The sequence below is a fragment of the Tenrec ecaudatus genome, chromosome 1 (genome assembly GCF_050624435.1).
Source record: "Tenrec ecaudatus isolate mTenEca1 chromosome 1, mTenEca1.hap1, whole genome shotgun sequence".
Taxonomy (NCBI): domain Eukaryota; kingdom Metazoa; phylum Chordata; class Mammalia; order Afrosoricida; family Tenrecidae; genus Tenrec; species Tenrec ecaudatus.
This window is the reverse complement of record NC_134530.1, coordinates 146,414,109-146,426,624: the sequence shown is the minus strand read 5'-3', so window position 1 is coordinate 146,426,624 and position 12,516 is coordinate 146,414,109. Positions and strand designations below refer to the sequence as shown.

The 12,516-nt window shown below is 48.9% G+C and overlaps 1 protein-coding gene across 2 annotated transcripts; it reads right to left on the bottom strand.

The window, feature by feature from the left end:
* Nucleotides 1–1,169: 1,169 nt before the first annotated feature.
* Nucleotides 1,170–12,049, bottom strand: DDX20 (DEAD-box helicase 20). Of its 2 annotated transcripts, XM_075559374.1 has the most exons (11): nucleotides 11,737–12,049; nucleotides 11,321–11,415; nucleotides 9,332–9,500; nucleotides 8,608–8,722; nucleotides 8,347–8,489; nucleotides 8,040–8,178; nucleotides 7,883–7,941; nucleotides 5,687–5,769; nucleotides 5,278–5,383; nucleotides 5,077–5,178; nucleotides 1,170–2,687 (listed from the first exon to the last, which is right to left on the bottom strand). In XM_075559374.1, exons 1-11 carry the CDS (start codon nucleotides 12,035–12,037, stop codon nucleotides 1,513–1,515), a joined length of 2,487 nt encoding a protein of 828 aa, XP_075415489.1. In that variant the 5' UTR covers nucleotides 12,038–12,049; the 3' UTR covers nucleotides 1,170–1,512. The 2 variants fall into 2 exon arrangements, with proteins under 2 accessions (XP_075415489.1, XP_075415497.1); XM_075559382.1 differs by lacking the exons at nucleotides 11,321–11,415; nucleotides 11,737–12,049 and adding an exon at nucleotides 11,016–11,269.
* Nucleotides 12,050–12,516: the final 467 nt, after the last annotated feature.

The following is a 12,516-nucleotide window of genomic DNA, read 5'->3' as shown; positions in this document are numbered from 1 at the left end:
TATATAGCAGAGGCAGAATATTAATTTAAGTGTATAATTAAAGTCTCTGCTGCTTAATGGCATACTGGACCCAACTCTGGATTTGCTATTTACGATGTTAATGTCTTCACTCTAACTTGGCAATGCCTGTACAGGATTAATAGATGAAGTAAAACCTACTAACCCTACCCCCAGGCATCCATACAAACAGTTCGGGGTTCCTGCTACATGGTGTCGGACAGTCAATGCAATGGCAGGGGTATCTGCCGGCAGGCCTGGGGAGTGTGCTGCTCAATCATTGGCACAGAACCGAAGAGCTTTCCTCTTGACAAATAGATCCACGTGTCCACCCAAAAGAGGCTCCCTTACCACGAATCCCCCTTGCAGAAGGGTTTGGGAACCAGAAGCTGGATCATAAAGATCTGCTGCAGTCAGAGTGTACAACTGGCCATGTACATTACTCTCAATCTGCCTTTATACGTGCCACCTCAGGAAACGCTGCCTCCTCTGGACCCCATATTAGGACACACAGTGGCCAGGAAGGAGTCTGACAGAATGGGTTCCAGTGTCCATGCAATGCTATTGCTCAAAGCTAGGGCCTTCTGTAGAACTCAAGAAGCAGAGAGGAGCCTGGGCTGGTCACTTGACGGAGCAATTCTACTCTGACCCTCACACGCGCGCGCGCGCGCACACACACGGTCGTCACACGTCACATCAACTTGATGACTATGGGTTTGGGTTCACGATACCAGCAGAACACGGCAGTTCTGAAACTAGGTTCTGCAGATGAATTTCAGAGGAGCTATGAACCTCCTGAAACGGCGTTTTGGGAAGGAGACATTTCTTGGGTACAGCAGCTAGTTTTCATCAGTCCTGAGAGGCTCCGAGAAACCAGAGATGACAGTGCTCCTCGCCTGCACCAAGACGCACAGGAGAGCCGGTGAGGAACCTCCGCTCCTCCGCAGTGAACACACGGACCGCTCTCGGCCGCAGGGTAAGGGCCTTCGGAGGGGAAGCCAAGCAAATCGCACTGAGCTAAGTGGCTGTGGGAACGCAGGCAGCAAGGCTCGCATCCTGCCTGAGAGAGATTTGCTGGCCCACCTGCCACGCTACCAAATCGCAGGCTGCAAGCAGGCACCCTGGTGGACCCGCAGCCCAAGCTTTTCGTAAAGAACGTGCACCAAGATTACTTTCCAAACCTCAATGGTTTTTATTTTAAGTGAGCAGTGAAATCTGTCTTTTCATATGCTTCTTTCTGAAATGGCTTATAGAAAATGGCGCTCGGGGACCTTTGAAATCTAGGTCCCCAAAACTCTGACAAGAAACTGATCCAAGTCTCTTAAATTGAGCAGATAATAATCCTGGCCCAAGATCCACACAATCTGAGAAATGGATGTGTCCGGTGGGAAGCCTTAGGTCTTTCCAAGTGCCCCAAGAATGCCACTCTACGCCACTCTGCTACTGTAGGTTAGGAGGGTGGCCAGCCAACGGCAGCGCTTGCTGGCGTGGTTCCAGGGGCTGCGGGTGCAGCGCCTATAAACGCTGGTGAGCACGCATCATTTCTTGCAGGTACACAGTGTGCATCTGATAGGCGGCCATCCAGTTGGGATGTCTCTGCGCATTCCAGTAGTAGGACTGGGAAGCAGCGGCGTAGTATTCCTGCCACGCCCTGTAGTAGGCTCTCCAGTACTCCTCATAATCCTGGTAGGTATCGGAAAAGCCCGGATGTCTCTCCCGGTGGCAGTCATACCAACTGTCTTCCTGGGCTTCTGCCTGCGCTCGGTAGGAAGACCGCCGGGAAAGATTTCGGCGGCTCTGCTTCGCTCTCTGGTGAGCCCCTTCTTTATGCCGGGCCTTTAGTGGGATCTCAGGTGATCCGTGATATTCCTCCAGACTGGGGTTGTCGTTTCCATCCGGGGGCTGCTCCAGAGCGGTACGGCCGCCCACAGGAGTAGGCCGGGAATCTTTTGTCTGAGTATCAGAAGAGCCTTCCAAGTATGACTTATTGCCTTTGCTCTGGGAAGAAGTCCTTGAGCTGTAAGAATCACTGTCACTCTCAGAGTCCCCTGACTGGCTACTGCTTGCCAACACCTGCACTCTCTCTTCGGGAACTCTGTGTCTCACAAAGCCATTTTGGTGACTGACAGCGGGATCCCCGGGGCCTGTGTAGTGCCTGATGATCTCCACAGGCTTCTCTAAGCCCTCTCGAATGTAGTGGTCATAGTCCTCCACCAACTCTGTGAAAGACAACGCGCACGGCGCGGAGACCTTAAAGGAAGACAGACAGGGAATTTGGGGCAGTGACGCGGGCGGAGCGTCTCTGCCCGGATGCTGACTACTGGCGGAGCTTTCAACAGGCCGCTGCTCGGAAGCCCTCATCTGCTCTTCCGGTGGCAGGGCACAGCCGCTCGGTTCTTTTGGTGACATCGCTTTTTCTGAGACGCCACAGTGCGAGTGGCTTTTCACAGGCAGCTTCTGTTTGGTGGTGCTTTTGGGTTTGGCGGGTTGGGCGGAGACCGAGGTAAGCCGGGATGCAGCCGTCTGGTTCCCCCGGGGCTTGGGCATCTGAAAGGTCCTCTCTATCCTGTGCGCTGTGTGCCCCGTGGCGGTCTGGGTAGGCACGCTCGCTGAGGCATGCTCGTGCATAGGAGCATTGACTTGCACATCCTGCCCACAGCACTCTTCCATCAGACCAGGGGGGACGGGATCTGGAGGGAAGAAGAAAGAGCATGATGCGTGCGGCTCCTGCTGCGAGCAGCCAGCATGTTCCCAACCACCCCAGCCCGCTGCCTGGCTCCACCAAGTGTAAGACACTAATACACGGAAGAAATGCCTGAGAACACACAAGACTGGGGAGTCCTGCTGCGAACCTCAAGGTCGGCAATTCAAAACCTTCAGCCACTTGTGAAGGAAGAAAGACAGGCTTTCTACTCCCTGAAAGACTTATAGTCCAGAAAGTGCACAGGGGCAGTTCCACCCTGTCCTACCGGGTCACTGAGTCAGCCTTGACTCGAGGGCAGGGCATTTGGCTGGGTTTGGAGCACACCACCTAAGCAATCGGCTTAACAGAATTTACCCAGAAACAGACAAAACCCACCCCATCCTCACAAGCACTATCTCCTCCGTGACAGAAACATGACTAGGGAGTGTGTGTGGTTCAAGCGTGCAGCAACTCTCCCAGCGCCTTCCTCCCTCGCCATCCCTCCGCTTCCCCAGTGCCGGCTGCAAATCAAGGTATCAGAAAGTGAACTGCACCCCCCAACGCTTATCAACAGGAAACAGCTCAAGACCCAACTAGAGCTGCCGCTGCTACACACGAGGGACAGACCCCTGCCCTCAAAAGCAGGAAGGAAACTTCTACAGGAGAAAGGCGAGGGGCTACAAAGAGTGGGGGTTCTATGGCACCTGGACATTTCCAAAAGTTTACTCACTTCCAACCGTCTCTATCCAGATGTGACCATTTGTCTCCACCTGCCGACTAGGGACTTTCAAAAGTGTGATCAACGTAGGAAGAAGTGATATGAAGCCCCGGCTTACAGACGCTGGGCCTGTCCACTGCTGGAGCTGGTACATACACCACATAGCTGGACCCACATCAACCGCTCAGGTCTGGACCTTGGGCCAGCACTCTGGACGTTTACCTGTGACGGCTCAGCTCTCGGACCTTTTGCCTGCTTGGCCTAAACTATAAGCCGTCCTTACTCCGAGTTCCTTCTGTCCCCAGAAGTTCATCACAGAGTCCCCAATCCAATACAGACTAGCACGAGGCATGCCCTTACTGATTTCGGGCTGTTAACATTACACAGGGTCAACTTCCTAGGTCATCACTAGACGTTGTGACACCCAATCTTCCTTCCCACAAGCTCTAACCCACTGCTACCAATTTCCAATTCATTTTTTCTACACTGTAATTCTGACAGACCAAGAGGTTATTAATAAGCACAAAGAGAACTGACATTTTACAGAGGTTTACAATTGATAACCTAATTCTAAAGTAACCATTCGGAAATCTGGACATTAAGTTGAAGGCAATTAAAAAAACTTGTAAAAGATCATAAAATAGCAAAGCCAAAACAACTAGAATCCACAGGAAAAAAAGATGTATACTTAATCTCATTTTCTAAAAATAAGTTTTAAAACTAAACTTAAAAACAGTAAGTTATTATGACATTTACTCACCAACTATATAATCCCATATTATAGAAGGTCATGTATAGGCTATATATACATTTTCACATGTGTCTATGTATATGCATATGTGTACTACCTGTACATTAGCATACACAGCTGGTAAACCACATTCCCCCGCCAAAGTTTTTAGGGACTTTTCACTTATATTTGAGATCCCACCAATAGTTCTGAACTTGCCCCCAACCCAATAACACCTAAAAAGCAGTTTGACAAGGACTCATTACATGTACTACCTTTTCAAAATCAGTACTCCGTCTAGTCTTATAGTGAGCAAGCTAAAAACACTAAAGAACGTAATAAGAGTAAAACAAAATCAAAGTTGCAAACTGTGGTAGATATATAATCGTTTGTCAATTTGAGGATTAAGACTATAGGGGTGGAGTCTAGCTTGTCAATCAGATCATAGCCAATGAAAAAGGAATGTCGCACATCTTCACACTCTGAGTAAGACTGGGGGACACACACCAGGAGCTTGAAGGGCTCGGGCAAGGCCAAGCCCGGCTCCTGACATTACAGGAGAACGCGGACTCTCTCGCTCGCCACGGCCCCTAGACTGAGCTCTGCAGCTGCAGTTCTAAGGACCACTGTCAAACAAAAGGCATCTTGTGAAACCGCCACGCAGCTGCACCAGCATGCAGTCCATAACGCACAAAGCATGAACGAGGTGCCGCCCGACTGTGAGCAGCAGATCAAGAGCAGGCTTGCAGTCGTAAGTTTGGGGGAGTCAGATTTCCAACTGCAAGGAACAGGGATGAGGGTGAAGGGTGAGGGTCAGCACCCCTAACGTGGTGATGTTCACGGGTCAACTGTACTTATGTACACATAAGCCCTCTATTAGAGACGAGTGTTACACTTATTTCTACCGTCATCACAGCTTCACGGTAAGATGAAACAGACAAAACATACCTGGTAAAGGAAGAAGGTTGAGATTACATTTCTGAGCAATTTTCATCATCATGTTTTCTTCTTCTCCCCGGCAGCAGTAGGTCACTGTGAGTCCTAATGTGCCTAAAGCAAGAGGGATGTTACGACACAAAGGACACTCCCAGGCATCTCCCACTGAAAGTTCTTCCCCTCAAAAAAAAAAAAAAAGCCTGTGTTTCTTACCAAAACGACCGGCTCTGCCGATCCGATGCATGTATGTCTCCCAATCCACTGGCACATCCAGATTGACAACCAGATTCACTTTCTCAGCATCAATGCCACGAGAAGTCTTAATAAACAGAAGAAGAGAGCGATCATCTGTGTGCACGACTACGAGTGCCCCTCATGAGGCTCTGTACGCTCCAGCCACAGCCAAGAGCCACATACAGCAGGCCACGTGGGAGCGGAGGAAAATGAAATTCACTGCTAACTAAGTAATTAAAAAAAAATATCAAAGACCCTTTTAAGAAAGCGCAGGTCCTGGCACTGACATCATCTTGTTCAATGCAGCCACAATCGCTTCACCATACGGCATCTGCTAACTGAACATGTGTCCAGATGGCCTGGCCCGCCCGCCCCCCGGGGAGCATACCAGGTCTGTGGAAATGAGGACCCTGCAGTGAAACTGCTTCAGTTTAGCCATGGCGTCCAGACGCTGATTCTGACTCATGCTCCCTAAAAAGACCAAAGGAGACGTCATGTGAAACAATGAAACAAATACACACCCATCAAATCCATAGGAAACAGAAATGCTAGCTCCCCCTCAGAACACTTTAAACACGCCCAGCATGGCTGAATCCAGGTGAAGTTCTAACCTCGGTTTAGCCTTCAAGTCAAAGTCTAACAGTTTTCACTTCAGCAATGACTGAAAACTCAAAAAGCAATTTTAAATTGTTGTCAAGCTAAGACATGACATTCACCATCTAAAATTGTTACATGTAAGGAGCAGCTAATATCTCATATCAAAATAAAATTGCTTTAGTTGGTTATTTAGAAATTTATTATTGAAGTGTGACCTGTAATTAAAATATGTGTTCATTAGTCTCCTCAGTATTTATCACCTGATATAGCATGGCTTCACAAATTCAAACTCAGCTAATAGGTAAAAACAAAGTACACACACACACACACAAAAAGTCCTCTTAAGAAGTTCTCAAATATCCAAACTGTCTTTCTCTTTCATTGCTATTGTAAAGAGGGCCTACCACCATCCAGTTGGTTCTCGCTCACGGAGCTGCGTCATTACAGATCAGACTGCCTCATCTTTCTCCCCCACTGCTGCTGTTGGGGTTCAAACTGCCCACCTGTCGGCTAACAGCTGAGCACTTACCCGCTGGACCACCTAGGCTCACGGTCATTCCTTTTAGACAACGGTAATAATTTGAATTTATGGCAAGAGCTGATTTACTTTTACCTTCCACAGACCATAAAACAGCACCGTTAACAATGATTACATAAAGAAGCAAAAGAGACTTCTCCCAAGACAACAATGTTTTACAGGATTAATAAATTCTTCATGGATACTAAAACCCAGTTTAGAAACACTGCTCTTCTTTACTATATACACAATTATTCCTTAAAACAAAACTGTCTGTTAAATAAATAACACTCTATCTAGAAACAGCATTGATCTAGTTATGTCGTTTGGGTGGCAGACCACTTAGGTCACCAGCTGCTGGATGAGAAGCTGGCGTTCCCAGCTCACTTGGCAATGCACTCTGTAAAGCATGGTGTCAGGGGCCGCTGCGTCGGCGCCGACTCAGAGACCCTACGCGCAGCAGAACAAAACAGGGCCCGGTGCTGTGTCAGCTTCACAATTGCTACATCTGACCCCATTTTTGCACCCCTGTGCATTCATCTCATGGATGGTCTTCCTCTTTTTCGATGACCCTCCACTTTACCAAGTGATGTCCTCTGCCGAAGACGGGTCTCTCCTAGTGGCATGTTGTACTTCTTCCGAGATACATTTCTTTGTTCTTCTGGCAGTCCGAGAACTGCCAACATTCTCTGCCAGCACCATCCTTCCAAAGCATCAGTTCCTCTCCCGTCTTCCTTATGCACGGTCCAGCTTTCACATGCATACGAGGCAACTGAACACAACATGGTGGGCCAGGTGCACCTTGGTCCTCAAAGTGACCTTCTCTTCAACACTTTAAGAAGGTTTGGTCCAGCTCTTTTTGATGCAATATGTCAACTGATGGGACTGCTGCTTCCACAGGTAGATTGGGGATGCAAGCAAGACGAAATCCTGGCCGACAATTGCAGCCCTCCCTCTGCTGACCACGACGTCCTGCTGTGAGGGCTGGGTTCTTCACACTGAGCTGCACTCTGCGCTGAAAAACGCAGCTTTGATTCTCATCAGCCAGTGAAAACGACCGCCCAGAAATACCCCATGGGGCAGTTCTACTCTCAGGCGGTCGCTGAACTGGAACTGACCTGAGACCACAAGCCCCAATGAAAATTAACCTGACATGTCCTTTCCTCTAAAGCAGAGGTTCTCGACCTACGGGTCTCGACCCCTTTGGTGGTTGAACAACTCTTTCACAGGGGTCAGCCAATTCATAATAGTAGCAAAACTAGTTAGGCAGTAGCAACAAAAACAATTTGTGGGTTGAGGGGGTCACCACAACATGAGGAACTGTATTAAAGGGTTGCGGCATTAGGAAGGCCGAGAACCACTGCTCTAAAGCCTCAGTGTAACCCATGAGATCACTCATGAAGTAGTAATTCTTCCTCGTCTGGAAGCTTCCAGTCAGGAGAGTATGCCATAATTAAAATAAGAACTTACCAGATATGCACTCCGCAGGAAAACCTTTTGAAGAGAGGAGATCAGCCAAATGTTGTGCTCTATGAGAAATTGAAAGGAATATAATTTTTAAGTAATTACTGGTCCACACCTAACCTTCCATTCCACAGGTTACGCAGGTGACTTTTAGTTACATTACCTACTGTGCAAATTCGAAAAGACTAAGGCTTGATTAAATGGAATTCTGCTGAACAGCTCCTGTAAATGTTGAGCCTTTTCCTCAAAAATCTTATGAGCCAAAGGGTAGGAATTAACAATTTTATAATACTGCTTCAAACCTACAAAAAGATAAATAAAAGTCCTTAAATGAAAACAAAACAAAAAAATAGACCACATATTATCTTAATAGCAAACATGAAGCAAAAACTGCCAAGCCAACTGGGCAGAAGCTCCAGATCATCGTAATCAACTAACTGCTAATGTGAATATCACAAATCTGTACACACCTATGAGACTTGGATCGCTGGAATTTAATCTTACAAAAGTGGGATCTCTCATGTACTTCGTCAAAGCGTTAGCCAAAACCTCGGGGTACGTTGCCGACACTGCCAACATCTGCTTACTGGCAGGCAAAGACGAGTAAATCCAACTGGAAAAGAGAACACACACACCCCACTGAAATGACTCAAACAGCAACCACCATGCACAAAGTTCCAGCTGTCTCACTGCAGTGCCACTTTCATAACCCAGGAACTTCTTGTGCTTACTTTATTTGTTCCTGAAAGCTGCCTTCTTCTAAAAGCTTATCTGCTTCGTCAAGAATAAAAAGACGTACGCTGGCTGGGTTCAAGTAGTCAAGTTCTATGAGTTGTTTAATTCTGCCTAAATTCCAGAAAGGAAAAAAAAATACATGGAAAAATTTATGATGCAGTACATGTGTGTACAATCTCAGCCAAGGCTGTTAACCTACTCAGGTTGTAGTGAATTTCCTGACACAAGTCCCATTATGCCTTTACATACAAACTTGAAACCCTAAGTTCTCATCTTGGCTTCAACCTATTACTTTGCCTCCCCATTACAACATTAACATGCATAACAATGTTAACACCATCCCCGGGCCAACAACTGGAACGCTCTGGTATTAAATGAGAGATTCTGATGAATCCCTAACCAAATGACTACTAGAGAAGTCAAAGAGCACTACAAATCCAGATATTATGAGTGAATCCAGAATCTGGGCTTCCTGGGAGTCATCTCATCCTGCCTACCTCCTCCCCCACCCGAAGCCTATCCCTTGCATTTGTAACTCTCCATAAGGTAGAGTTCGTAAATCTCAATGCGAATCCAGCCACGTGTCTTTCTCACTGGCCCAATGCTCGTCACTTCTAATTGCAAAAGGATGACCATAGTCATTGAGGACTCCCACACCCTTGTTGTAATAGTGTTCAGTTCCTGAAAACCCCCAGCTACCCACAGACACTGGTGTCTCACCAGGAGATCCAACAGCAATGTGACAATTTTTAAGTCTGGTTTTGTCTTGTGATAGTGGAGTCCCTCCAATAAAGACATGACACTCTAAGCCTTCCATTTTGATTCCAATGGCGGTAATAACCGAATGTATCTGAACAGCGATTTCTCTTGTCGGAGCCAAAATCAAAATCTAAAAGAATATAAAAATATACCTTTAATAAAGTAAACAAATACTTGTGACTGGCAAAGGAAACTACTTCATTCACATAAATGTTCCCAGTAATTATTAAATGAGAACCCGCCAAGTTCTAGAAAACTACCTCCTGTGTGAATAGAGTAGAACTACTCTAGGCAGTCTCCTACACTGTAGTTATCTTTACATGAAGGGACCACCAGCCAGGCCTCGTCTCTGCAGCAGCACTGGTGGGTCCTTTAGATTAGCAGTCAAGCACAAACCATTTTTACCACCCAGACACCTCAGGTCATGTACTAGTTAGAGCGAAAAGAAAGGCCTTGGGAGTGCCATTCTAGCATGACAAGAAGGCAGATAATAAACATAAAGAAATAATAAACACATTGCCATCAAATCTATTCCAATTCACAGAAACCCTTTAAGCGGTGTTAAACTGCTCCATTGGGTCTCCGAGACTACCAATCTTGAAGGGAGCAGAGCCTCATCTTTCTCCCTCTGAGTGGCTGGTAGGTTTGAACCACTGGTCTTGCAATTTGCAGCTCAACAATTAGCCCACAGAAATATTAGGGCTCCTTCTTAAAACTGATGGCAAATAAGAAAAATTGCTAAGAAGGAAAACCTTGCCGGTAAGGGCCAAGAAACCACCTTAATAGAGTGATCAAGGAAGAGCCCTCTCAGGAGGTAGTATTTGAGCAGACATGAATATACAGCACAGAATTGGGACACTTGGACAAGAACAAGACAGCAAAGCGACCATGGGCTGGTTTCCAAAGCAGGGAAAGCAGAAGAGGGCAGAGATCGAGCTCCAGGAGCTGGATCATGAGAGGCCATGTGAGTCGTGTGCATTCTGACTCCTGGAGGTTAAACTATATGTTCTCAACTACAAGCAGCAGGGGAAAAAAACCACTTAGAAGAAAATATGCCAAGTGTTAGGAGTTTATGTCATAGATTTTGTTTCTTGGTACAATTTCTCCTTTATTTTTCCAAGTTTTCAATAATGAACATGTATAACTTGGATGCCAAAATTGTATTTTATTGTGTGTACAACAAAGATCTTAAACTTAATTTTTTAAAAGAATTTCCTACATGGAATGTATTCCGTTTTGACCCTTTAACTGCAGCCATAGTGCTCAGAAACAAAATCTCAAATACACCTAAATCCATCCCAAAAGCCAAGGTCCTTGGATAGTACAATTTCCTATGATTAGCACCAACTTGGATTCGGTCAATCTCTAACAGCTTCCTGAATGACGTACCTAAGAATACCTAATTAAAAACGCTTTTAAAGGATCATCCTCATCAGATACACATGCGTTCCCTATAACCAAGAACATGTCTAAGTACCAGGAGCCTGGTGGCACAGTGGTTATGAGACAGGCTGCTAACTGGAAGGTCAGCAGTTCAAAAACCACCAGCTGATCAGTGGGAGAGACAGGCAGGCCTCTCTACTTCCAAAAAAGCTGCAGTCCCAGAAACCCCCAGGGACAGTCCTACCCTGTCCTGTAGACTCACTATGAGTTGGAATCAACTTGATGGCGGTGAGTTTTGTTGGCTTATTTTTGCTTTGCTCTGTTGTTGGAGTAATACAGCCAAAGGACCTCATCGCCAGACCTCATCGCCAGGAATCAAGTCTTGCCTGGCTTCACTCTAGTCAGCAAGTAAAAGAACAATGACTCCTCGGACACACACGGGAGGCTCGGTTTACGAGATGTGGTAATAATATAAAATTCCAGACTTCAAACACCAATATCCCATCCAAGCACCACTCACTCCACCACCGTCTCCATGTTCAACTCAGCCCTCTGAGCTCAACTCACCTGGGTACTTAAGTTCTCAAGAACGAGGGAGTCCAAAGCAATGGTGGAGAAGACACACGTTTTCCCAGTACCAGACTTCGCCTGAACAATTAAATCTGAGAAGGGAAACACACCAAATTGTCACCAGCGAGTACTAATCCCAACACGGAATCTGGGAACTAGGGTGCGTCTTCGGAGATCAAGTTGGCACCTGCACTTCACCCTCCAAAACGCTGAACCAGGCAGCCTAAACCACCGTTTTACCACCTCACGCCAGGTCAGACCGATCTGCAAACCCGCGCCGCGTTAGACAGAAGGGGAAACCGAGGCTCCGCGGCGGGCGGGCAGCTCGGGGCGCAAGCCCAGCCCGGCACAGGCGGCAGAGCGCGGCCGGCCGCCCGCCGCCCCGGCCCCCGCCGCCCGGCCCCCGCCCTCACCGAGGCCGCAGCGCCCCAGCGGGATGGCTTTGAGCTGCACCGGCGAGGGCCGCTCGAAGCCCGCCGCCCGCAGGCCCTCCAGCACCGGCCGCGACAGCAGCAGCGACTCGAAATTCGCGGGCTCGGCCAGCAGCACGTCCCCCGTGCGGGGCCGCGGGCCGCCGAGGTCGTGGGCCGTCCGGAGGCTGCGCGCCGGCCCAGGGGGCGGCTCAGGAGCCGGGACCGCGGTGGTCCCGGGCCCGGCCGGGCCCGCCATCTCCTCCGAGGCTAAGGCCGCGGACACTTCCAACGCCGCCGCCATGGTGCGCGTGCCGCCAGGTCTCGCGATGCTTGAGAGGAGGCGCCGCACTTGAGAACAAGAAAAGAGAAAACTTTATTGGCCGCCTTCCAGTGACGTCACGGACACGCGCCGGCCCGGGAGAGAAGAGGAGGGACGCACGCCGCACGCTAGGGAAGACGCCGGAGCCATAACCAAGGCAACCGGGGCTGCCGCAGGCGGGAGGCGGGAAGGAAGCGACCGCCCGTGTGCGGCTGCCTCTGGCCTGCAGAGGGCGCCGCGTGCTCACGGTGGGGGCGCCGTCACGCGCCCGGCCCCGCCCACGGCCCCGCCCACGGCGCGGAGCTGCGCAACCGCCCCGGCGCCCGCCGCGGGCCGCACAATCCGCTCTCTGTGACGCGCGGGGCGGGGCGGCCCTCGGCCGCGTTACCCCTTCCCGCGCGCTCTCCTCCGCTCGCTCGGCCCTCTGCTCCCCGGGGCCTTGCCAGGAGTGGGAAACCGCG

Bases quoted from the DNA above. Each gene is read 5' to 3' on its own strand.
- DDX20 (XM_075559374.1), bottom strand. From the start codon at position 12,037: ATGGCGGCGGCGTTGGAAGTGTCCGCGGCCTTAGCCTCGGAGGAGATG. The intron at 11,416-11,736 runs GTGAGGGCGGGG...TTCCCTTCTCAG, and splicing joins GCTGGGGCGCTGCGGCCTCG to ATTTAATTGTTCAGGCGAAG. The intron at 8,490-8,607 runs GTAAGCACAAGA...TCTCTTTTCCAG, and splicing joins AGCTTTCAGGAACAAATAAA to TTGGATTTACTCGTCTTTGC.